Here is a 27,779-nt window from a genome sequence, read left to right as displayed (position 1 = left end):
ATATTTACATCACTTCTTAAAAACACTACACTATTTATTTATAATGGTCAACGGACAATTTACAAAGCGGGCGTTGAAACCGGAGACGTTACATTTGTCACTTTCTGATTGTTGAGTGGGTCTGGTAGTGTTGGCTTGAGGTATGGTTGTGATATTGTGATGTTGGAACTTTCATTCTAAGACAGTGGTGTTGTCGGTTCTCTGCAGCATTAGAAGTGATAGTCTTGTATTGAATTGTAAGGGGTCCCGGCACATCATCTGAAGCTTATTGTGCATCTAACTAGGTAAGCCTATACCCGTGTCCTTGAACTTTTGCCCAATGTTAGCGTTTGATTCATCACCCAGCTGCTTTAGACCGTACAGAGCCTCAAGCCTGTTGCAATACAGAATGATGTGCTTTGCAGTCTCATGGACTGGTTGTAAAGTCAACAATCCTATGGTTGACATTGATGATTCCCAGAGTTTGATGGTGTTTCTTGAAATGGCCGTGTCCAGAACGACTCAATAGTCAGGCAATTACAAGTGTAGCGTCTCTCCTCTCCTCACGTGTTCCTACGCCTGCGTCATAAATCGTCTACCAATCAAAGTAAATAAATAGTGTAGTTTTTTTTTTTTTTATATATATAAATACATTTTGCTCCTGGTGATGCACACTTGAGCCCAAATACATATTAGGCATACTTAAAAAACATGGCAACCATAAAGGAAACATTCATATGAAATCAAATTTTCTTATTCTTAGTATACAAGTAGTGCATTTAAATAGCGTCAGTATAAAGATTACGATAATTAACTATAAAATACATAAAAGGTTACATTAATTTTTAGAGTGATAGAGACTTTTCTTTAAAAAAAATAACAATATTGTAATACTGTACAAATTCAAGGAATCGTTCTTAAGACTAGGAATACTACACAAATTTATGAACTACTCGTCAGACAAAACATACTTTCAAGATTCAACCCCCTATCTTTCTATTTATATCTTCCACCCTTAAAATACATTATAGATTCGTTTGTTTATAGATTCCAACTGCAATTGGTTCTGCACAGAGGAATACAGACCTGTTTGTGGCTTCAGCGAAGAAAAGGGCTACAAAACCTTTGGAAACTTGTGTATCTTCTACAAAGAAAACTCCTGTCCCAAGTTTGATTCCAGTATGAGATTGATTTGATTTATTTTGATTTGATTTGATATAACAGATATATTATAATACAGGAAGAATGCAACAGTTTGTTCCTCTAAGAAATTCATTCCAAATAAATTTTTATAGAAATGTATTTTTCTAGATATTTAACTTTTTCAATTATGTAAATACATGCTAATGGTAATCCACAAAATGTACTCAGAAACTAGTTTGAGTATAACATTGGTACCATCTTCAGTTTGTACCAGGATGTATATTTTCCCTTTGTCTTGTTTTGCTATAACCTTCATCTTTATCAAATATAAAACTATTGTTTTAATCTTCTGTGGGAGATGACATATGTCAAGATATGTCCTATTACAGCCTGATATCATCATTTTTGTATTGAAACTAGTTTCTGAGAGCATTCTAGGGTATGGATTACCATAAGCCAATATTTTCATAATTTCCCATATTTATCTGAAATTTTGAGGCTATTTACGATCATTTCCATTTTGTAATGTGGGGACTACATTAAACATTCAGAGTTAATTAACGTTTAGTATACTCTTTAATGAATGTCATAGGTCTTAATTACAGTAATTTCAGTCTTAATATTTCATAATTATTTTTGATGCATCCCTAATCTAAGTAGTTGTAAATTCCACTATTAATTAAACTACTGAATCTAATACTATTATGTAACCTCTTTTATATATTCTAATACTTCATGAACTTAAATTCTCGGTAACGTTATCAGAATTATTGTAGACTTTTAACAAATTATAACATCTGCATTGGAAGCTTCTTCTAAAATTAACATTGATCCTTCAAAATGTTGCTATAGTAATCTCTCAATCCTTAAATCTGGTGACAAACTTATAATCATGAGTAATATGACGTTAACTCTGTTTCAGATTACAAACTGGTACATTCTGGTGAATGCAAAAAGGAAGAAAAAGGTAAAAATTGTATACATTTTTAAAATCACTAATAAATTTCTCTCCTGAATCTAAAACAGGATGTTTTCCTTTTAGAGAAATGTTCGTACAGGTGTGGGATGCTTTGTTATTATTCCCTTTATGTTTTACTAAATCACTTTTAAAGACATATGCCTTAGAAAATACATAAACATCATTTGCATCACTTAATAGGATAAAATATCATTGCAATACTGACTCATCATAATACTCGTTAAAATACTCATGAAATAATCATTTTCTGGTTAAAGTGATACGTTAAACACATTACTTACAGAAATGTTTAATAAATAAAGGTAGTGATTGAGGTAATAGTATATTACGTTACTAGTCCTGAAAACAGGTGTTTACCGGACGAGTGTGGTCGTTCCCGTGCGAGATGAAGTCAAGTTCGGGATTACCATACGAGTCCGGGAAACACATTTTGGACAGGTGACGTACGATGTTTTATGCCATACTACTCTAAGAAGCTAACTGATCAATAAAAAATCCCTACAAATCCTTATTCCCAATGACTAACAATCACTACTCATATCCAATAAGAGAGGTTATGTTTTTGTTTATGATCACTCATTGCCAAATAAAATCAGCTGTTTGGTGTCTTTTAAAATTATTGAATCCCCCACATGCTAGATAAAGTCAGTGATATGTTTTTTAACCACAAGAAAGTCAAGCACAACGATGCCGACATTCATTGCCAGATGACTGAAGGTTATGAACCTAATGCAATGAGTGAGGGTAAAGTGCTGAAATTTATGGTTAGGGAGTGCAAAAATGGCTGTGAAAACTTTAGTTTTTGATAATTTGTGAGAAGTCTGAGTACCCACCAAAAACACAGCTCCTTCCAAAATGAAAATTTTCAGGTCATTTTTAAACTCTCTAACCCATTTATGCTCTTTCACGACTCATTGCATCAGGGTCATCAACTTCAGTCACCTGGCGATGAACGTCTGCAGCCGATATGTTTCTTGCAGTCAAAAACATATCACTGACCTTATCTTGTATGCAGCAGGAGATTCTATAACTTTAAAATTGTTCTAGACACACTGCAAAGTGTGAAGCTACAGAGCTTCAAATGGCGCCGTTCTGTTCACAAATGATGCCAGTAACCGGCGAGCAGCCTTGTAGCATCAAACAAGCAATCTAAGAAGCTATACGCACAAACAGAGTTTACTTAAAATCAACCCTCGTATTTTAGGTTGAGAAAGGTCTTGAATATAAAAATGGACTGAATTCTTCAAATAACCCCAGCTATTCTTATGTTCTTTCAGAATCATTCTGTAAGCCTGGGTTCTGCCCAGAAACTGGGGAACCTGTTTGCGCTGTCAGTCTTCCGTACTATCGAACCTTCCGCAACAAATGTCTCTTCTACGTTGAGAACAGCTGCAAATACGGAGGTAGGATTGTTTATGTACAACAAAGAAAATTTGACCCAAAAGGGTCAAGGGGATGATGAATACTCAGCACTGCTTTCCTACCTAATAATATTATATAATTGTTGCTATAATAATTTTCCGGTGTATTTCAAAGGGCTAAATAAATGTTAGAACCTACCAATCACCACGGTTTTTAGCTAAGTGATAATGCTGTGGTTTGTAGTTCACTTTAATCTGTTGGTCCATCTGAAAGAAAAAAAAAAAAAAAAAACTGTTCTTTTGGTGAGGAAAACTGTCACGTTATTGTAGAACACATTTTTTGTACACTACCCAATATGTATAGGCCAATCACCGGAGAGTAGGTAGGCAAGATTTAATTTAGAATTATTATCCTTCAACACCAAGCTAACAGCTAAGATGGTGTTTGCTGAGATAACCTATCATTTGGTGATTTCCCTCAGATGGTAGGATGCTGCACAAATTACTCCAATGCATGGTAATAACAAATTATAATTTTATTCTTCAAAATAATGAAAATCCTTTATAATCTTCCTTATAAATGATACCTAATATTACTATATCAGTAATTAAATGGCAACAGTCTTACTTGGTAAAATTCCTACGATTTGACTGGCTTAAATAGGCTGTGATTCCCAGTTCCTACGGACTATGACTGTTTCAAGTACAGTAGGCCTAATGCTTGAACTCGTCTGTAACAATTTCAAAAGAAATAATAACAGGTAAACTAAAGTTATACTAATTTCACATAGTTGAAGCAAACAGAATTAATTTAAGGTGATTTTACAATTTACAAAATATTCTCAGAACATGTGCTTTTTCATCCAAATGTAACATGAAAGTTGAGTATTTAATATTTAACATTTACAAAGTTACTAACTGACAGACAATCAAAAGAATATATATAATCATAGGTAAAAACATGGCAATCAAGATTATTTACAATACAAACCACATAAATCAATTTTCTTATTTTTAAAATGTTTTCTACTTACATTTTCACGAGTTTGTACAATTTTTAAGGGAAACAGCCAACTAAGAAAGATTTGAAGAAGCAGCTCATTACAAAAATGACTTTAGTTAATTAACAGCTGTTCTCCAGTTCTGCCAACAAGGTGAAGTGTAAATACAGTGAAACTAGTTAGCCATTGATCATTATATTATATGTACATTATATATTCTGTGAATTAAAATAATTTAAATTTAATAAACATTTCCCTTACATCAGTATACAGAATACAGAACACACAGAAATTTCTTTTTACTAGACAGTTAGACGATTTTAATCAGTGGATAAAATTTGTAGTATGTGCTGTTGTAGCCCAAGTAAAAAGTATTTTAAACATTTAGTGGAAAACGCAAAACAGTGATCCTAAACAATCTATAACATTTTTGTTCCAGATTTCAAGATTGTTCATAAGGGCGAATGCTCCGTTACTGAAACTGGTAGGTATTTTATTTCTTTCACAATAATTAAGATTTGTCAATCATAAATTTTGTAGCCAAATTTTTTTCCGTTTCTTTGTTAGAGTTGATGTCTGAGTTATAACTTTTATTTTAATTTATTGATGAAGGTTACTAATTAAATTAAAATATACATTTAAGAATATTAAAAAAATAGTTTACAATACAAACAAAATGTTCTAAAATTATGACATGTCCAAAATATCATAAAACAATTGTGTTTGTAATTGAATCCAAAATATAGATTATATAAAAAATATTTTACTCAAAATAAGATACTTGGTTATAATGAACAGTCTATTCTGCATTGTTTTAGAATTAAAAACAAATAGTTGAAACCATATTTAATTCATTTCTCGAACAAGGACGCAGTGATTGTGCCGAAAAAAATGTTTCACCTCTATACAGTATATTATATCTATAAAAATATATAACCACAACTAAGAAATTGTGGACTTATTTAGCTCTGAAAATATGATACAGTACTGAATATTCACATGTTGTCTGTGTATGATTTTCTCTTAGTTTACTTTTATAATAACGAATAATTTAGAAAAAATAATTTATATAATTATTGATTCAACTCATTCTTAACCAATGAGCTAGCTGTCCCCACTATAAAGTAGTTAACTCAACAATCATTTATACACAATTTTGTTTGGCAATTGATTACAGGTTTTACATTCATACAATATAGATACATCAATTTTAGATCTACCATTATTTCCTTATGATTGTGTTTTTACAGAATTACGACGCCTATTAGCTCGATACACTGAATTCTGATGTTTTGCTAAATGAGTTATTGTCTGGTGTCTGTGTTTGTGTTGTATTTGAATTTGATTTGTGTTGTGACATGAGTCATGTATTCTTATTTCCATGTTATTCATTCTCTTATAGGAGTCCTTACAGCATTAAATTATTAATTTCACCTCTTATAGTCGTAAAGTAGGTATATAATAAGGCATCAGGAGCTACGTTAATTTTGTATAATTTATTCGATCTGACAATTTTGGTCAAGTAATTGGCTGATTACCGGTATCAAAATTCAGTTTAAGAAAATGATTATATTTTATTTAATTGTGTAATATAGGACAAGTTTTGCCATGGTTAAGGTGTATTGTTTGTCCTAAACAGAGAAGAGCTGTAAGGAGAAGTGTTATCACTCAGAGGAACCTGTGTGCGGTTACAGTTATGCAAGAGGCTACAAAACCTTCACTAACAGATGTTATCTCAACTATGAGAACTCGTGCTACGGATCAGGTCAGAGATTTCACAACTTACTTTTATTAAATAGAACACTGTGATAAAATATTTATTCACAAACGAGAAGATTGTGTTGATTTTTATACATTTGTTAAATTAAATACTTGGTTCTTTAGCTGGCAAACAAATAAACTGTGCCATCATTAATATTAGATGCCACTCGTAAACTATTGGATTTAGAGAAAATTGTAAACTGTTAAATTAAACAATTTTGTTTTGACAGAAAAAAATATTTTATCAATTGTTTTTTTAAATGACCACCATTTTGTAGCACCTTATGTTTTATTATGTTATTATAATTTAAATAGACCTTAAAATCTTTTTTATTCTTGTCATTTTTTTACTCTGTAGATTATGCCGCTGTTCATCGTGGGGAATGCAAAAAAGAAGAACTTGGTAAGCATTCATTGAGAGAATAAATCCTTTTGAGAAATCAGCTAAAACACACAACACAAAATAAGAAATAGACTATGATATCATTTAAACATCTGTTTAACAAAATTGGTTATTCATTATAATTTAAATTGACTTGGTAAGCATTCATTGAGGGTATAAGGCTCTTTAAGAAATCATCTCACTCACACAAAATTAAACAACCTAAAATAGCGTTCACATATCAGTTTAGTAAAATTATTTATTGATTGGTGTGACAATTTATGACCGGTCCCTCTGCAATATTTGCTCACAGGTCTCAGGTTTTGTTACAAACATAACACAAAGTACTCTTGAATGTTCAATAAAGGGTGGAGGTAATTGCTAATAAATTTACTAATAAATTGAATTCTTGTATATATTTATTCTAATATGCCATTCTAAGTGTCAATTACAATGCATGATTTGTATTGTTAAGTCACATATTCATTTGCTGATCTTCAACCACTGTATTGTGAATTTATGGGATGAATAAATTCAACTAAATTGATAGAGGGAGCAAGCTGGTATAGTGGAGTGAAAATTTAAAAACGTACGTTTTCATGTCCCTGGCCTTTTACTTCGTAGATACTGGAGTTATAGTTTATTATTATGTGTTTTAATATTTTTTGGGACGGGGGCAACATGTTACACACATTTATTTGGTTTTAAATAGGATCTAGGTATTTTTTTCGTATTTTTAAAGTCTCGAAATTCACGACCATGACGTGTCCCTAGGGTACATTTTCCAACTTTCACGCTGTTTTTAGACTAATAATTCATGCCGAAATATATAAAGCCATATGTTTATGTCATCAATGGTTATTAAACTTACAAAAAAGGAGCATATTATAATTTTATTGTCATTGCAGACTGACTACCATGACAAAATAAGTCTGTCCCTCGATTTGGCGTCACGACCATTTGGGAAAAATTTTCAACTTTGGAGCACGACAGTGGCAAGCCTGGCGTCGATGGAGTCAGTTGGTTTTATAGACTAGTTCGGGGTGTACGTCAGGATTGTAGTGCCGGTCGTTTTGAGTTGAAAGGAGGAATTACAAGATTAATAAAGGAAAGATTGTGTTTTTTGTAATTTTGGTGTGTCCATGACCGTACGTAGTCATTCGATGAAGTAGACATGGTGTTAATTTTTGTTTATAAGACATTTCAATTGCTAGATTAACCTAGAAGTCCACTTTGTATCCTCGAACATGAGGTGCAGGGCTACCGCCAGAACAGAGCCAAATAACACGTAATTTCACGACCAAAGTTTCACGACCATCGCGGTTTTTTTCACGACCAATCCAGCCTTATGGATTATAGTGTGTTTGGTCGTGACAATAACTTTAATATAATTGTAAATTGAACAGTTAAGTTCAATTGAAACACATAGTTTTATTATAACTAACAGTCTAATTGAAGGATTGTTTAGAAAGATTTTGATTATTCCAGAGAATTCACGACCGTACCGCTTGTCCCTGACCATCACGTTTATGATTTCTATCATAAAAATTTCAAAAATTAAAATATCGTCATATTTCAATGTTTTATACACAAAAGAAGCACACCTCTATACAAACATAACGGTTTTTTGGGTCTCAGGTAAGTTTTTTTGGAGTTATACAAACTTAAAAAGATTTATTGGCTTTTTTCTATTTTTTTATTTTTTTTTATTTTTTTCTAGAAAGACCAAATATACCAAAAGCTCAGTGACCTTTTTATTGTATAATGGTCATAAAAGTAAATTAGTTTATAGCAAAACATAGTTATAAAAATAATATTAACTATTTTTAATATTCATTTAAACGTCCGTTATGGTCGTGACAGGATTTTGTGTTTTTCTACGAAAGATGCTCTTTAAAAAGAAAACTACCAAAGATATTGCGTTACCATGGACATTTTATGAAACTTCAAATGTTAATGAAATAAAAAAAATAATAAAATTTTTGAAAAAAGGGGAAAAAAATTTGCAAAGTGCTTTTCCTGAAAACGTACGTTTTTAAATTTTCACTCAGTGGTAGAATGATGAGATCCGGGGTTTAAGTTCTGCCAACCACCAACCGCTTTAGTTTATGTGATAATGCTAAGCCTCTTAACCTAGCCTTAAGTAATGTGTGAAACGGTTCCGGACTAGAGTCTAGGGTTCTATTCTGAAAAGGAAGGACACACTAAAAATTATTAAATGATTAAAACAATACAAGACTTGCACATTTTTTAAACCAAAGTTGACATATTTCACAAAGAAAATTCTAAAAGGTGTAACAAGTTTTGTGTCTTTGAATTCGTCAGCCCATCCAAAGCTCGGGCGTCCCTGCAGATAAGAATCAGCAGGGGTGTTAGGCCTGTTTCACATATACCCAGCTGTTGGTGTCGTTTAACTGGCATTTGGGTGAAGAAGTATATGGGACTGTTCATATATGCATGACGTGTCGTGGTCGGTTAATTACTTACCCTTCTGCCGTGTATTCTTCGGGGGATACCAGGTGCCCCCTCGAGACTGTTCACATACAACCGGCCACTGTTGTCTGTTGTCCGCCTTAACGAGGTATTTTTACTATTGTTTATTTACTGTAGTGTGTTCAGTTTTAATTATGTCAAAAGTAGATGTTGAAATGCTTATGAGTTTAGTACAATAATACACACTATAGTTAAACATATTAACATATTATAGTTTCAATAGTCATTACAAAATATTAAAATAATCCTTTACTGCCATTTCTTAAGCCATCAAAAGGAATATAAAAAGCCCCAAATTGGTTTCTTTTCATGTTTAAAGGGTGTACCTAGTGCAGTCGATTCTTCCCTCTTCTTATTTTCAACAGTCTATACGAAAGTAAGATTGCAATTGCTTTACCACGTTCCAGTGGCGGATATAGAATAGTTTTTTGAAGGGGCCGAAATTAATTTAAGGTTAGGTTAAGTAATTTAGAGTAGACACACCATGATACTTTATCTCAGTTTTTCTGCGGTAATTTGAGCTAAATGTGTCCTTTACTTTACCAAGATTACACTTTATTATTATATCCTTCCATTAAATTATAAAATATATCTATTCAAGCCAAATGAATAAGATATCTCAATTACTAAATCAGAAAACATTGGTCAAGATTTAACAGTGTGTCATCCAATCTGTAAACACTTATCCGAACCTAAGGAGTCAAATACATGCTTGTGATTATCATATTCGGAGGGATTCTTACCACTGTATATAAGTACTCTTTTGTGCAAACTGCAAAACATTAACATTTCAGTACAAAATATGTCGAACAGATGTAAATAACAATTAGCAAACAATAACAATGGCTACCATTGAACTGACTGAACTCGTCATTACTCCCCTCCCCTGTGGCCGGTAGATATGCTGGTCTCTATCGGTCCCTGCTGCAAGCGAAGATAGCCGGGTGGCGGGTGGGAGCTTGAGTGATTCTGAATCAACCTGAACTTGCACAAACTATCACTGTCTACCATGGCGATGACTTCGCGTATGATTCATGATAAATAATTCATATAATGATACCTATTCTTTCTTAATATCCATCATTTTGGGGGGACCCAGGCTCCTTGCCCCCCCCCCTCCCTTATATTCGCCCCTGCCACGTTCCATTGCTTTGCCATCACTACACACAGCACAAGCTGCAAGTTGCACAAGCAGGAGTAGAACTGCTGGAGTGCCGGTGTTGGCTTAAGTGAACAGTGCACCCGTGCAAGTGCCGACTAGAAATTGGGTTAACGGCATGCTGGGTATATGTGAAACGAGCCTATAAGTTAAATTTAACTGCATAAGAGATAATCAGCAGTTTATACCCTGAAAATGGATATTTTTTACTGTACTTTTATCAGATATGTATTTTTAACATGAAATTTATAACAATGAAATGTCTAATTTTTCAGAATTGTACTGCAATAGCTTTTGTAAAGGATACAAAGGTAAAAAAGTGTGCGGTGTGAGCCCAACAAAAGGTTATACTACTTTCGATAACGAGTGCTACTTGTACTCTGAAAACACCTGCAAATACGGAGGTATGTCTTAGAAATACATATATACAATAAATCGGCATTTACATTTTTAAATTTATTTTCTGTGCCATAAAACCATAATATTTTGTATTATGTTGAAAATAGTTTATTCTTGGCCTTGACACATAAATAACTAATCTCCAATTCCAAGCACTATGAAATAAACTAGGGATGGTCAAGTCTCGAAATTTCGGGAAATTTTAAATCTCGTTACACGAGACGAGATTTCTTTTTGGCCGAGATTTTTATCGAGACGAGAAAAAAAAGTAAAAAAAAAGTCAATGCAATACCCGCAATACAGGAGCGTGTTGTAGTTGCGTTTCCTTTTCGAAGGCGTTCTTTTTTAATTAATTCTTTGAATGTAAATATTACTTTAATTATTTTGATAATATTACTTTAATAACATATGAGAAGTTTTGTTAAGTGTAAGCAGTGTGAGGAATGTTTTATTACTATAAAAAGTTTAAACAAGTAACTATTTTATAAAAATTAATATTGCTTTTATTTTATGATTTATTTTATTTTAGGATAAGTTGAACTCTATCCTAACTGATATCACTATGTTTCCTAATCGTAGGCATTTTTAATAAGTTAGGCGGGATTAATAAAAAAATTTTATGCTGATGTTTTTTAATAAAAGATTGTAAATATTCTTGCCTATTATCATTATTTTTGTATTTAAACAGTCATCTAACAATGTTACAAAATCAGGTAAAAATTTTGAACGTGCATTTCCCGTTATGTATGAGAAGGGAAATCCCGTCTCGATCTCGTCTCGAAATTTTATGAGAAATAAAAAATCTCGTCTCGTCTCGTCTCGAACTAAAAATCCAATCTCGTCCATACCTAAAATAAACATATGTTTGTCATCAACATTTTAAAGTAACAGGTTATAGAAATAATGATAGTTTATTTATATATTTATTCAAGTACAAAATTTAAGTTTTACAATCTCCAATAAGCTGCAAAAGCCTAACAAGGCTTGTCTGCGTTAATAATATACTTTTTTTAATTTTCAGATTATAAATTTGCCCACTTTGGGGAGTGTACAAAAAAAGAGAATGGTAAGTACAATAAAAAAAATTGTATCAGTAAAAAAAAATGTCTTTTAAAATATACAGGTTGTCCCGGAACTTTCTACCAAAATTTTAGAGCATTGTTCCTGAGTAAGAAACATATCTAAATACCATAATTAAATTGTCCGGAAGTCCTTATTTACTCACACAGCCGTCATGTTGTTTGTTCACTTATTAATTTTTTTCTAAAGAATGGTTAAACATACAAAATGGAAACTTCGCACAAACATTTATGACAACTAGACCAAGCCACCAAAAAATTATGAAAAATTTTCAAATTCATAAAACAAAATGGCGGACATTTAAAATTTTGTTTCTTAAATAACTCAAAAACCGTTGATTTTACAAAAACTTTACAACAATAACCTTTTTAAGGCAATTTCATTGTAAGCCGATTGACACCTTATTTTTTAAGTTTGGACGAATATTAACTGAGATATGGCAGCTTTAGTGATATGTGACCGCTTTCAGCATGAGCTGCAACTAACCTCCAGCGGTCAGGTATCACTAAAGATATGTTTCTTACTCAGGAACAATGATCTAAAACTTTTGTAGAGAGTTCCGGGACACCCTGTATAATACCTTTGATTTCTTATATACTGCAGCATCCTGTCTATGAGTTCCTCCTGAGGAAGGTGTCTGCCCCTTGTCATGTTTTAAAGAGTAATTTCCCTCAATCACCCTCTGAATTGCACAGAGATGGTACAGAGAAGAAAGGGAGCGATGGGTGATTGTTCAGCAAGCTTAGAGCTATCAGTCTAAACTGATCCAATATCCTTTCATAAAATTATAATAGGTAATATTATTTTTCCTAAACTTGAAACATCATCTGGAGTTCCAATTTAAGTTCTTTGACAAACCAACTTTCTTTCCCCTTGTTTTGATGTTTGGCATATGGGGATAAGTTTTATCATTTTCCCACAAGCCTCAACTTATGGGAATGGACAAAGTGATGTAAAACATTGTCACTTTTAATAAAAACCTCCAAGTGAAACGGATTTTACTGTGGCAGGTTTGATCTGCTTACCTGATTTCTGCCTGAAGCCTGGAACGAAGGTTTGTGGATACAGCAAGTCCAAGGGCTTCTTCACTTTTCCTAACAGGTGCCAACTGAACAAAGAAAACATCTGTAACGGTAGAGGTGAGCTACAAAATATAACCTACTAAGTGAAAATCTTACTATAAAATCTGTTTACAACTCTGATGTCACCCTGTATATTTTCATATAGTTTTAACTGAAAGTCTCCCAGTACTGTAAATATCCATCTGGTTTATCTGTAATTCACCCTGTAAAATATCCAGCTAGTTTTATCTGTAAGCCACCCTGTAAAATATTCAGCTAGTTTTATCTGTAAGCCACCCTGTAAAATATTCAGCTAGTTTTGACTGAAAGTCACCCATAAAAAATATCCAGCTAGTTTTATCTGTAAGTCACTCTATAAAATATCCAGCTAGTTTTATCTGCAAGTCACCCTGTAAGATATTCAGCGAGTTTTGACTGAAAGTCACCCTGTAAAATATCCAGCTAGTTTTATCTGCAAGTCGCCCTGTAAAATATTCAGTGAGTTTTATCTGCAAGTCACCCTGTAAAATATCCAGTTAGTTTTGATTGAAAGTCAGTTGTGTCCAGGTTTTCAAGATCTTTTGTCATTATGCAGATTTTATTGAAGAAATACCTTAAATTAAATTGGAGGATAAAATGTTCATTTGGTGTACTGTAATAACATCAATATCATAAGTTTAATTTTTTTTTAGTTTTGAATTCTAAATATTTATGACATATTTGCATCAAATTATTGTCTCTTTATGGATAATTTTCAGGCCAGTAAGGAATAATGGAAACTTAAAATTGATAAAATTGATATTATCACCTCATATTATTTTGTCAAAACTCTTTAAGTAAAAATCTACCACTATTTATTTTTGTGTTTAAGGCTGAATCATTTCTACCTCTTAAAAATTAAAACTTTATTAGCCATGGTCTTTTGGTATGAAATATTGATGTAATTTCCACAATAGATGCATTTTGATACATTTTGACAGATTGATAAAACAAAATCGAAATTATTCAGCATCATTTTGTTGTTTTTTTTTCAGACTACATAGTAAAGCATGAAGGGGAGTGTTCAGCTAGTGAAAGTAAGTACAATAATTAAATATCATTTAATTGGTTAGCATATTTATATTACCAAACAAATCAGCTATTTATTTGATTGAAAATGTAAACTTACCTTGGTATATTATGTAACAGGACTTAAAACAAATTTTAACAGCAGTGAACATTGTTTGCTATAATTAAATAACACTTGCTGTATTTGATACAAACTTATAAAAAAATGTTTTATATGGACACTGTTTTAAAGACAACGATGATAAAGCTTACCCCTTAAAGTAAAAACAAAAAAAACCGACTAATAGTTTTTTTGACTTTATAGGCTAAGGCAAAAATAGACTTTATAGGGTCAGTAGTCCAAAATTTTGGAGGTAAGCCTATAAAGTCATTATCCGTAGTCCAGGGGCTATCAGAATGAATAATATAATAGTTTTTTTTATTAAGTTGTTTCATTGCCGTGTGTTAAAAAGGTGAATTATAAACACAGTACGGTATATATATTAATTAATTTAGGAAATAATATTTATAACATGAACTACAAGCTAATCTTTTTGAGTTCTCTCTACAAAGGTTGTATGTAAAATATTGAATCCATTGTGCCCGTGTTGTGACTGAGTCAGTCAGCTCAAATCTGAAGCCAGCATTGTGTTCAACTAATCTATTTATTTATTGGTATACGGCAAACACCATTTTACATTTCACATTGCAATTATATACAGATGGCCAAAAAAAGATGACGTAATAATACATGCGTGTGACCATTACAGCTATCTACTACCTACACTTAATTAACAAAACAAAGTTGAGAAAATAAATATATGATAAATATCACAGGAAGTGGCAATAAGACTAGTTAACATGCAGGAACAATAATACAATAAATATTAACGAAGTAGAGACTAACAATATAGTCCAGCATCTATAGGGGGTTGAGTATGCACTGAAAGTGTAACTCTTTTTGACTTTTGATTGTTGTTGGGGGCATCTTGGAGATGACAAAAACCGATGTTGTCGCCCTCCCAGCAGGTGCACAACTTGGGGGGGAGGGGGGAAGGTGCTCCGAGATGCGTTCTAGAAAATCGCTTATATCTCGTAAACTATACACGATAGAAACAAGCTCTAAACGGCATTGTATTACCAACTTCATCTGTTTTAAATAAGTATCCAGGAAAAGTCCCGTATCTATGATATTAGTTGAGTTATTTAACAATTTCTTTAAGAATTTGAATAAAAACCCCTAAATAACGTTAAACTATCCATTAAAACCCCTTTCAAACAACAAACAGTACAGTTTTTCTTCGTACATAATATGTTTAACACGCTAAAGTGACTTTATATGGTAATTATATAGAAATATTACAAGGTTATGCGAGGTTTCCGATGAAGCGGCACAGTGATGCGGGTGACGCCGCTGCGCGGCAGAAATCAACGTGTAGTACAGACTTGTAAAAATTGGGTATGTACCGAAAGTGTAACGCATTTTGACTTTTGATTGTTGTTGGGGCACCTTGGAGATGACAAAAACCAATGTTGTCGCCATTCCAGCAGGTGCACAACTTGGTGGGAGGAGGTGGAAGTAGCGCTGAGGCGCGTTCTAGGACATCGCTCATATCTCGTGAACTAGACACGATCGAAACATGTTTTAAACGGCATTGTATTACAAACCGCATCTGCTTTAAATATTTTACAATGAAAATTATGTGTACTGTACTTTCCTTAAAACAATATGTACAAAGTTCTCGAGTTAGCGATAAAATAATTATAAGCTGTTTTTAACACTAGGCTATTTTAAATATAAAATTTAAACAAAAATCTAGGTACAACTACCAAAGAAAATGCTTCAGTTTGAAATGTATACGGTTTTATTAAAAGAATATTAAAATAGACTTGGAAATGCTGTACTTCATTTTAATACTTAACTACCATATAAACTACACATAAGAAAACAATGGATACTATTTCAGTCATCTTGTTTGAAACGGTCTTAATGATAAGGATTTCTAAAATTTTTAAAACATTTGCAGTAGGAGCAGCAGGATTAAGAAGAAAAGAAAGCACCTGCAATGACAGCCGCTATATAGAAATCACAACTAATCCATCTGCCGTCAAGGACATTAGTAAAATGCCTTGCACACCGGCCAGCTTCAAATTACACCTGTTACGGTGTAGTGCCCAACTATATTTTTGAGAAAAGTCCTTGACAGCAGAAATAGAGCCTTTAGATCTATTCCAGTACCGATTTTTCAAAGACAGCTCAGGAAAAATGCGCCCCCTTCTTATGACCCTGCCCCCGGCTCCTACAAATTTGCTAAAGTCATGTAAATGCAAGATTTGTTCTAGATCAACTTGTGGCTGCTTTTCAAACAAGTCATCCTGCTGCTCCTACTGCAAATGTTTTAAAAATTGTAGAAATCCTCATCATTAAGACTGTTTCAAACAAGATGACCGAAATAGGTAATATCTATTCTTTTCATATGTGTTGTTTATATGGTAATTAAGTTTTAAAATGAAGTACAACATTTCCAAGTTTATTTTAATATTCTTTTAATAAAAACCGGATACATTTCAAACTGAAGCATTTTCTTTGGTAGTTGTACCTAGATTTTTGTTTAAATTTTATATTTAAAATAGCCTAGTGTTAAAAACAGCTTATAATTATTTTTTTTGCTAACTCAAGAACTCCGTACATATTATTTTAAGGAATGTACAGTACACTTAATTTTTTGTAATTCGTGTGTTGAACATAGAATGCACTCCAAACACAGTGCTATTCATTGTTTTATGAGAGTTATCTAGGTAGATAAACGGTATTTTGACTTTAAATTGTTCATTTCTAATAAAATGTCAAATAACTCAATTATTATCATTGATATGGAATTTTTCATTGTAAAATATTTAAAGCAGATGCGGTTTGTAATACAATGCCGTTAAAAACATGTTTCTATCGTGTCTAGTTCACGAGATATGAGCGATGTCCTAGAACGCGCCTCAGCGCTACTTCCACCTCCTCCCACCAAGTTGTGCACCTGCTGGAATGGCGACAACATTGGTTTTTGTCATCTCCAAGGTGCCCCCAACAACAATCAAAAGTCAAAATGCGTTACACTTTCGGTACATACCCAATTTTTACAAGTCTGTACTACACGTTGATTTCTGCCGCGCAGCGGCGTCACCCGCGTCACCGTGCCGCTTCATCGGAAACCTCGCATAACCTTGTAATATTTCGATATAATTACCATATAAAGTCTTTAGCGTGTTAAAAATATTATGGACGAAAAGAAGAAAAGATATTGTTGTTTTAAAGGGGTTTTAATGGATAGTTTAACGTTATTTAGGGGTTTGTATTCAAATTTTTAAATAAATTGTTAAATAACTCAACTAATATCATAGATACGGGACTTTTCCTGGATACTTTTTTAAAGTAGATGAAGTTGGTAATACAATGCCGTTTAGAGCTTGTTTCTATCGTGTATAGTTTACGAGATATAAGCGATTTTCTAGAACGCATCTCGGAGCACCTCCCCCCCTCCCCCCCAAGTTGTGCACCTGCTGGGAGGGCGACAACATCGGTTTTTGTCATCTCCAAGATGCCCCCAACAACAATCAAAAGTCAAAAAGAGTTACACTTTCAGTGCATACTCAACCCCCTATAGATGCTGGACTAATAAGCAAACCCAAAATTATGAAACACTTCAAAATAAATACATAGTATGGAGGCAAAAACAGCAAGTTTACAGAAGAGAACAATGTGCAAAAGGTACGGTAAACTCTGAAGAAAATAAAAAAAAAAACTTAACAATAAAGGTAACAACAAGATAGACCATAAATCTATCTATATATTAATAGGCAAGCATGTTTCTTTAAAACCTTTTTTCTCAGCTCGTGTGCATCGCAGGGAAAATCTACACATACCGTTAGAAAGATATCTTCCTGTAGAAGTGCAGAATCCCTTTAAAAATTAAAATAGGCTCAAATATAAGCACAAAAAATGAATTTGAATTTTTTTAAATTTAACATGGGCTTTATGGGTTGCCATGATGGTGACGAAATAACAACGAAATATAAACAGAAAATCTAAACAAATGGAAGAAATTTCAATCACATGTTTTATTTACAGGGGGGGGGAATAGAGAAGCCTGAAGAAGAGAAGCTACATTACATTCCCATGTTAAAGTTGTCACCAGTTTTTTTTTTCATTAAATTCGTCGTAGTTCATGTGAGCCACCAACAGACTGCGCTGATCTAAGTGACTTAAATTTCTATCGAATACACGATGTTTTTTACCAAGTCAAACTGTTTGAATTAGCTATAGCAACTGTTATGACCCATCAACTTTGTCAGCAACAAAAAAATGTAGAAAATAGAATTAAAGAAACGCTTTCGGTGAATGGCTCACACAACTATATGTGTAAAAAAAATGGCGACAGTTGGTCCATATAGATGGAAAGTCTACTTCAGTATCCAATAGTCAATACGTGTATGTTACATGTTTTTGGTCGAATTTTCGACCACTGGACGACCTCTAGTATTAATAAATATGAAAAAGTAATGCACAGAAGTGAGGGGAGTGGATGGCCCCAACACTAAGTCATTGTGTTGTCACAACACACAGTCCAAACACTAAGTCCAAATCAACAATAATTGTGGGGTTAATGTTGTGTAGGAGTGGACATAGAATATTAATGGATGGAGTAAAGAGCATAACGCTGGTTCAGATTTGAGCTAGCTTGCTTGGTGGCAATGGAGACAACCCTCGTAAATTTGAAATCTAAGAAACTGAAATTGTTTGTAAAATGTGCTGATTGTGTTGGGTGTGTTGGAGCTTAGTTGGAGGCAAATGTCCGGTACTATGTACCCTGCAGTACAGCCCAGTCTGTGGGTACAGTTCTACGTTCAGCTACAAGACTTTCTCCAACACTTGCATTCTTGGGGTGGAGAACAACTGCAAAGGAGGAGGTAAACTGCTCTAGCAAGTATAGGACGGATACGCTTTTGCACAATCAATTTAAAAACTAATGAATGTTCATTTACAATTTTACTTTTAGTTTTAAAATGTTACATGATCAAAAACCGCAAATCAAGAATTTTATTGTCCTTGACCTTTCTATGTAAAAATGAATAGACATAGTTAAAACAAATACAAAACTTTCCAAAATGATAAATAAAATACAAAGTTTACAAAGTACTTAGTTAACTGAAATATAAAAAGTCTAGAGAATATGGATCATGTACACATCAAAATTAAATATTAACATATTTGTTTGAGATTATATATTAACATATTTGTTTTAGAATTCAATTTTTAAATTTTTTTTACAAATTCATGGATGCCATAGAAAGGATTGCTAATCAACAACCCACATCATTTAGATTTGAATATCTTGAAGGATACAGTTCTGGCTGAATAAGGCAATTTATAAAAGAAAATGTATGTGTTAAGTCTATGACTATTACTACTCTTTTGATGTCTATGAGCCGGGATGTCTAAAGGAAGTTTACTACTTGTATTATGATCTTATATCATCATAATACAATAATACATCTTGTCTTACATCAAATTCATGTAGCTGCAAATTCAACAACATACAATAATATTATTGTATATAGAATTTTTGTATACTGCATGATTTGATAAATATATAGATTAATTATTGTCAAAATTCTAAACCTGATGAAAAGTGTTCTACAAAGATCCACTCCACAGAACCCGCTCCACAAATGGTCCGAATAACTTTTTCCTGTAAAATATGATGAGATAGCAAAACGCTTATAAACAACCGCAGATATTTTCTTCAAAAGAAAACTATTATCTTGTGCCAGGGGTCAAGTTAATTTATAATGCATAATTATTAGCTGTCTATTAGCAGTTTATACCTGTTTATATCTTTACACAATATTAATTTGTAACTACAATCTGTTAAAAACCGAAAAATTCCACTTTGACTTTAAAGTAACATTACATTAAGTCCAAGTTAAAATTAAACAGTATTGTATTTTCAATTATAATTTTATTGCCTGAATTGCAATTTCATTACATTTTGTGTTTTAGATTACAAGCTGAATCATCAGGGGGAGTGTACCAAGAAAGAGTTAGGTAAGATATGTTACTACTTCCTTATTCAAGCAATCTAATCAAAAACTTTTATCATAAACTAGAAAACAATTTATGGAAAATATCTCAATATTGTATAGGATATTAATACAGCATTATCTTAACTGTCCCTGCACTTTGAATATTAGCAAGCTTATATGTAACCTTACCTCTTATTCCTATTTCCAGAGAAAAACTGCCAACTCCAATGCACATATGATTATCGGCCCATTTGTGCCAAGAGCCCCACCAAAGGGTATAAAACATTCTCCAACAAGTGCCATTTCATATATGACGTCTCATGCTACGGATCAGGTTTGTGGTTATAAATACCGTAATGCTTCATATAATATTTCTTTAGTAATTAGTCTGGTATTGTAGTTGTTTGTTGCTTTTTAAATTTAAATTGAATTTACAATTTATGAAAGTGCAATGATTTCAAACAATGATTTAGATTATTTAAAAAAGCAATGGAAATTTATTGTACACTTGACTGAAAGGACATGGTAACTACTTTCAACCTGTTTTAAGCTGACTGATAGATATTTGTCAATAGTGCCACATCCTACCGCATTCTGTTTAGTAAAAAAAATCAAAAAACTGTTTAAAGTTAAAAATATAATAATGGGTTTGGAAGGTTTTTGTAAACTACCTGTTTAAGTAGTACCTATTGAAAATATACAGGTTCATGTTATTTCAAGATATTTTAAAATAAACTATTATTATTGCTTGATATCAAATTAATAAAAGTTCAGAATAAACATTATTACATGGTGTTTATTCGTATTGTCAGGTTGCTACTGCAACACTGTGTTTTCATGAACTTTTCTTAGATTGCAGGGTTAAATGCTACATCACCTCATAGTCTTGTTTACATTGGAATCTTATATTGTGTTTATTCGATTTTAACTACAATTATTTTGCAACATGATTGAGACAAGACTTATTTCTATTTGCAGATTACAAATATGAGTATGGTGGTGTATGCAAAAAGCACGAAGGTAAGTTTAATTTTTACTATGCTTACTGTATCTAAATAGAAAGCTTGTGCCCAACCTTATTGCTCATCATTTGTGGTTATAATATCATAAATGAGTCAATAGTTATCCTTATAATTATTTGAATTCTTAACTTCAAGGCAAAAGACCTGTTAGAATTTTAAAATTCTATTAAGCACTTCAAGAGTGGTTGAGATGGTTACGGCTTGAAACGAATAATTCAATGATAAAAATAACAAAATGTCAAACATTACAGAACAAAATGTTGTATCCCTTAATTTACGGGTGACCAGTTTCTGATTACCAGGCAAACATGTTTATTCGCTTAGCTATCCAGTTAGTGTAACATATTTGTGGCTGTTTTCTAATTTTATACATATCAAAGCTTTCAAATAGTTGTGACTATTACAGTGTTGCCAGTGCCACCTAAATGGGACCAAGGGGACTGCAAAAAGGGGGCCATATGTACAAAAGAATACAAACCGGTTTGTGGATACATCAAAAGTGACAGAATGTTCAAGACATTCTCCAACAAATGTCTCTTCAATGCTGAAAAATGCAAATATAACGAAGGTCAGTGTCAGTGTCTAGAACTAAGAGTTAATACCAGTTCTCAAAAACTGATGAGGTTATAGGAGGATCTCGTCTTACCTCTCATTAGGATCTAGACTAGTGCAGATAGTACAAGGAAAAATGCTGTTATGGGATTATCATTCCAGTTGATTTAAAATCTTTTGGTTAGAAGTTTCTAATGTGATCTGATTCCAAATCACCTTGGATTCTCCTTGACTGGTGGCTAATTCCCTCATGTACTGTACAGGCAAGGCCAGGGATCAGAGGAAAGTAGAATGCTGTGACCAAAATTTTAAAAAGCTTTGTGGCAATGAATCTGTAGGAGTCACTCTGTTGGATTTCAACAAGGCTTTTAACCAAATTTCTCATGGCGTTCTTTTAAATGAGCTTTAATATTATAGAATAATAACGAACAGTTAGTTTTTTTTTTAACATATATTTGTGGTAGGTTTGTGTTTGTTAGAAAATGGTTTGAAAGTGGAAAACTATCCTGAATCTAAATACCCCCTAAGAAAACTTTCCAACAACTATGATCCTCAGGAAAAACTGTATTGCCAGCAAGTGAAAAACATTGCTACCCATTTTTAAAAGACATTCTATTACCTGATTTACCTGGTTCCCAAATGTTATAAGGCTACACTAAACGTTTTGGATTAAAGTATTTATAAGTCCCTGGATAACATTTATTTTTTTCTTCTACCTTTTATAGGGAAAGCCCCTCCCCACTACTCCTCCTTCAAACTGTGATAATGTGACAACATTCAATCTCTACAGTATTGTCTTGTGTCTGAACGAAGCTTTCTCATATCTCAGAAGGATATGAGCTTATGACATAAATGTACCAATCTACTCCAACTTCACATCATTTTATTATTACTTTTGCTATCAAATAGTGTTAAATGTTTGTAAGTTGTATGATAGTTGACCAATAACCATGGAATCAAGTTCTTACATACTTGTTAGTTTTTAGAATGTTATGTCAGCAGCTATCCTAATATGCTTTGCAATTAAATAATAATATGATTGGTCTAATGTGTCTAATTATGCAGACAATTGAAGGTTCATGTTCAAAATACCTATTATCTCACATACCCTCATTTTTTTGTCTAGGTTTATATCTTTAATCCAGTTTAGGTTAAAAATTTATAGAGATTTATTTTTAATTTTAGAGGTTAAAGACGTTGGCGCTCTCTTTAAACCTTGCATTTGCCCGTCGTGGAACGTATTCAGCAAAGCAAGGGGTGGGTCGATACAGTACAAGGGTGAACTGCACTGATACAAAGTAGTGGCAGGTACCAAGATCCGAACCCATGACTTCGCTGCCTTGGGCCCAAAGTCAATGGCACTACCAACTGAGCCACCGACTTATCTTAATTAATTGATGTTAATCAATGTATGTCAATGTTAGTCTAATAATATTTTATTTGCTTTCAGATCTAATATTTGCTCACGAAGGAGAGTGTTCTAAGGGTGAACTAGGTAAATATTTACTTATTTGCAATAGGTACTAAGAAGATAAAAATATTTATTGCATAGGCTGTTGATTGTGGCACAATTTTAGAGAGTGAGCATTGAGTGTTATTAATACTAGCGCAATGTAAAAATATGTGTGCTAATATCCGTTGTAACTATTACACCTTTATATTCTTCAAAACAATCAGAGCTCTTTCGGATATTATGTTTTACATTAATGGCTATTTACCGATCCACATTTTAAGGGTTGCGGGTAGCTGATGTGTGAGTGACGATTTGTTTTAGAAAATGACTGCAAACGCAAAATTTCTGAGGAAATTTCTCCAGTGTGTGGTCGTAGCCCCACTCTTGGCTACAAGACTTTCAAAAACATCTACCTGCTGCTGCTGAGTCTAAGTTGTTACAGATCAGGTGGGCTTGCATGGAAATTATGTTTGTTAATATTTTGTTATATACTAAGTGAGAGACTTTTGTAAGTTATCTATGTTTCTATACTGTGAGAGCAGCAATGGTTACTGCTAAATAGGAAGTGTCTGAAGAAAACAGTAAGCTTTATTAGCATCCTCCGGGCCTTTAGTGGGCACTTAGAGAATAGAATTTCAGTTGAGAGTTTCTTTTGTAGGAATTGCTTTTAGGAGTAAGAAACAGCCTTCCGTATATTGTTTGAATGTCCACCTTTGTTGGGTATTCGCATGACAGTTACCATTGATCAAGGTATAAGGTAAGAGAATGATCATTCAGAAAATCTCAAGGTTCACAAAGGGTCTGAGATTTGATGAGCTTGAAGTAAGTGTCCCCGTCAAGGCACAATAATAAACTAGATGTAACTGAATGAAAAAAGCCCGACCCTCAATAGCAAAATCCAATAGGTCTCTCAATAATCAAACACTTATGGGCACAAGTGTAAATTATTATTTGTAGGCATCATTTTACAAATGAGCAACCCTAGAAAACAGCTTACACAAATTTATAAACTTTACAAAAGAGTATATTAATTCCAAGCATTAAACTTAATAATTATTTGTTACCTATTTTCATTTTCAGATTATTATTTTGCTTATGAAGGAAAGTGCCAACCATCTCACCGTAAGTAGATTACATTTAAATCCGTACAGTATTGTTTTAAAATACATATATGAACTTTTAGCTTTTGTTAAGGCTAACCCTATGAAGGTTAAATGCAACAAGTTTAAATCATCTAAATATCTCAGGGGTACATTAATTTTGACACTAAAATACAATAGGTACCAAATACAAAACCACTTATCGACTGAAAACATAGGAAGTGAAATGAATGTTTTCAACTTGGATACTGCAGAAACTTACCAGAGCATAATTCCAAAACTTCTGACGAGAACCAACTGTATATACAGAAGGATACCATTTCAATTCCCTCAGTCTTCAATTGTGCTCAGTTCAAATGCCTGGTGTGACTGGTCAAAATAAATTGCTGTTGTAACATCTTGTATTTTGGGGGTAAAAGCTTTGACTATTAATACAACAACTAGACATTCCATCCCCATGTTAAAGTTGTAGCTAGGTTTTTAATAAAATTTGTCTTAGTTGATGTGAGCCACCTACAGATTGCGCTGATATAAATTACTGATTTATGCCGATTACATTATGGTTTTTACCAAGTCAAACTGATGGAATGACTTAATTATGAGCTATAGCAACTGTTGTGACCCAGCAACTATGTCAGTAACAAATAATAAGGTACAAAATAGAGTTTTAGTCACTAGCGCAATCTGTGACTGGCTCACACAACTACATTCTTTTTTAGTAAAAAATTGGCGACAGCTGATCCATATAGATGGGATGACTTCTTCTGTATCTAATAGTCATTGGTAAAAGTGTGGATGTATATGTATCAAAAAGTGTTGTAATGTAAGACATATTTGATTTGATTATATTCATACTATAGTAGAGTTTAACAACGGCAAACTTATCTCTTTGTTTGGTTTTCATCTTTCCAGTTCCTCCTATATGCACGGAACTCTGTGTAAAAAAATATGACCCATACTGTGGCTACAGCCCTTCCACAAAGGAATTCAGTACTTTTGACAATAAATGCTGGTATGATAAAGAAGTCCAGTGTGCTTATGGTGGTAAGTTATTTTAGTAATATATTCTTATCAATTGTCTGCATTATCAACAACCAAATAGAAAGTAAATTAAAGTAGTATATTGCTAATTCTTTAGACTCTATAACCCTCACAATCTTTTTTGAGCTCTATTAAAGTATGCAAAACAAATTAAAAGTTCTGAGGGTGGGTCATAATTTAAATTTATTGGTTCAACATAACCGACATATTTTACAACAATTCTTCAATTTTGGATGATAAACATCACTGCTGTGGATGTCATATCCCTCTGTTTGGTTTATCTTCATATTGGCATACAGGCATAACTGTGTTGTACGATTTGTGTTTGGTTCTCACCTTACACAAAAATGCCCTTCCAAAACCACAAATAATGCTATTCAGTATGTATATGCAATAAAAGAAGCAGTGTAGGTGGCTTAAAACCTTTTGCCAGCAAGACTATCAACACAAAATTATGAATCACCAAGCTGCTGTTCCCATTTCTAAATATGTATATTTATAAAAAAAATTTAATACAGTATATGCAAAAGTATATATGTAAGTTATTATTTTTATACAAATAGTTACACTAGTTTCAAACTAGTAATACATCCTTTATCACTACTAGGCTACATAAGCAATTCAGCAATAAATAAACTATTTACATTTATTGGACACATTCAGTTTGTGATCCTTTAAAATGATTTTTAAATTTAAATTCCTGATTTCAAAACTGGAAACCATTTGAGGGTACAGGGGCATCTTTTTTTTCTTAGCCAGTAGCATTTTAATTTTAGTTAAAGTTATAATAAATGCTTTTAAGCGATATCGGTTCAAATCCGTTCTCTTGGGTCTAAATTATCTAAAATATTGGATTTCCAATAAACCTAAGCCCTTTTGTAATACAAGCTGTATTTTATCCAAATTTTTCAGACCATATCTTGGCACATAAAGGAGCCTGTACAAAGCCAGAGATTGGTAAGTAAAGTTGCAAAAGTCTCTATATATAAATTAAATTTTAGGATAAAATGTTAATTTTTTTATCCAAATGATCTATCTCATTTCCAACTGACACTATACAGGGTGTTCAAAAAAGGTGGGGACATACAGGGCCTGATTAAGAGTCTAGTCGCCAGTAGGCTGATGTTTTTCGCGCCCCCCTCCTCCCTACCACTACCACTCCTCTCTGCCACCACTTTCAAAATTTCTAAGTATGAATACTAATACTGAATTCAAAAATTAAAAATGGCCAAAGGCATTATACTGCTATTCAGTTTATTTAAAAACAAAAGAAAACTGATCATTAATTATTGCATGGTTTGATTAGGAACTTTTAAAATAGTAACAAATCGGTTGTTCAAGGAATATAAAACTTTTTGTTTTAAAATAATGTATTTATTTTAAATTTTATTAAACATATGATTGTATTAAATCAAAAGTAGACCTAACCTAAAATATCAAAAAACAAAAAACCAAACAATAATATACTACTTTCTAAATTAACTCTGTTAATCACCTAGGCCTAATACAATTTTATTAGGGCCTTTAGATAGAATTACTTAGTTTTACAGCATTTATCTATATTTATCTGCAACAAAAAGTATCGTAAAATGTTTTTACATTCAATTATTATACTATAAATACAATGATTATGAAAATCTGCTGAACCACCCTTCCCCCGCCTCATTCCCTATCTGCGCGAATCCTTTTTTTGGAATAAAACATTTTTCACACCCCCGGTCCCAACTTAGCTGTCTGGCGCCCCCCCTAAAACACTTGGCTGACTGGCGCCCTAGGCTCCAGCCTAATTAGCCTAATGGGTAATCAGGCCCTGCAATTTACGTAGTCATTCCTTGGGTCAAAATAAAGAGAAAATCGAGAAAAACATTTTTACTAAAACCGCTTCGTTAACCAGATATCCTCCATTTTGTATTTTTTATGTAAACATTTTTATCTTTGAATTTATTTCAACCGATCTTTATGAAACTTGGTATGTAGGCTATGTTAAGATAGAAGAGACCCATGTTAGAAAAAAAATCATCTTGATTCGACTTAAAATTTCAAAATTGTTATTTATATAAATTTACAAAAGCATTGTTCTGGGCTAATATTGAGCATAATAATTGATACCTAACAAATCCGAGATTGCCACAGTGTGTTAGACATATTTGTAGCAAAGAGTGTAACAGTGTGTAACTGAATGCCAAGAAGACAAAGGGTTCTAATCATTCTAATTTGTAATCTTCCAAAATGTGTGTTAATTATTATTATTCGTGGTATTTTTTACATTAATTATACAAAAGGACTACGAGGTAGTAAATTGCCCTTAATAAACAAGTATTTTTATTTTATTTAATATCTTTTCCTATTTTTTATTGGACCATTGATATCAAAAATTATATCTCAATTAGACGGATAAACCAAAAACTCAAAAAACATTTTGGATAAAGTTTTGATAAATAATGCTTTATCGATTGAAGGTTGAATTATCTCATGATTTTTAGCTAAAACTGTACATAAAGGTAACTGTATATAAAGTTAGTGATTAAACCCAAAAACCTCATTTTAATATGGATACTAAGAGGTACTAAGATATACTAAAAGATATTAAGTTCAGAAAAAAGTTCATTCTGAGTTGAGAAATAAAATATAGGTCACAAATATTAGTAAAAATCACTAAAAGATAATGAATGATTTGATATTGTTAAAAAG

At 32.7% G+C, this 27,779-nt stretch overlaps 1 protein-coding gene across 1 annotated transcript in view; it reads left to right on the top strand.

Annotated features, from left to right (window-relative positions):
* The window catches only part of LOC129005644 (uncharacterized), a 55,642-nt gene that overhangs the window by 11,127 nt on the left and 16,736 nt on the right, over positions 1-27,779 (top strand). The window contains exons 8-27 of the mRNA XM_054434604.1: positions 1,027-1,158; positions 2,045-2,089; positions 3,379-3,504; positions 4,903-4,947; positions 6,103-6,228; positions 6,583-6,627; positions 10,534-10,662; positions 11,679-11,723; positions 12,748-12,876; positions 13,833-13,874; positions 18,676-18,804; positions 19,898-19,942; positions 20,129-20,254; positions 20,899-20,940; positions 21,349-21,510; positions 22,945-22,989; positions 23,269-23,394; positions 24,028-24,069; positions 24,960-25,091; positions 26,001-26,045. Coding sequence (XP_054290579.1) covers positions 1,027-1,158; positions 2,045-2,089; positions 3,379-3,504; positions 4,903-4,947; positions 6,103-6,228; positions 6,583-6,627; positions 10,534-10,662; positions 11,679-11,723; positions 12,748-12,876; positions 13,833-13,874; positions 18,676-18,804; positions 19,898-19,942; positions 20,129-20,254; positions 20,899-20,940; positions 21,349-21,510; positions 22,945-22,989; positions 23,269-23,394; positions 24,028-24,069; positions 24,960-25,091; positions 26,001-26,045 — 1,758 coding nt within the window. The remainder of the gene's footprint in view (positions 1-1,026; positions 1,159-2,044; positions 2,090-3,378; positions 3,505-4,902; positions 4,948-6,102; positions 6,229-6,582; positions 6,628-10,533; positions 10,663-11,678; positions 11,724-12,747; positions 12,877-13,832; positions 13,875-18,675; positions 18,805-19,897; positions 19,943-20,128; positions 20,255-20,898; positions 20,941-21,348; positions 21,511-22,944; positions 22,990-23,268; positions 23,395-24,027; positions 24,070-24,959; positions 25,092-26,000; positions 26,046-27,779) is intronic.

The sequence above is a fragment of the Macrosteles quadrilineatus genome, unplaced genomic scaffold, assembly GCF_028750875.1.
Source record: "Macrosteles quadrilineatus isolate MER2022 unplaced genomic scaffold, UCM_ALF_1.0 Scaffold_28__1_contigs__length_1566739, whole genome shotgun sequence".
Classification (NCBI taxonomy): domain Eukaryota; kingdom Metazoa; phylum Arthropoda; class Insecta; order Hemiptera; family Cicadellidae; genus Macrosteles; species Macrosteles quadrilineatus.
The sequence above is the reverse complement of the archived record's forward strand: the minus strand, read 5'-3'. Positions and strand labels throughout refer to the sequence as shown.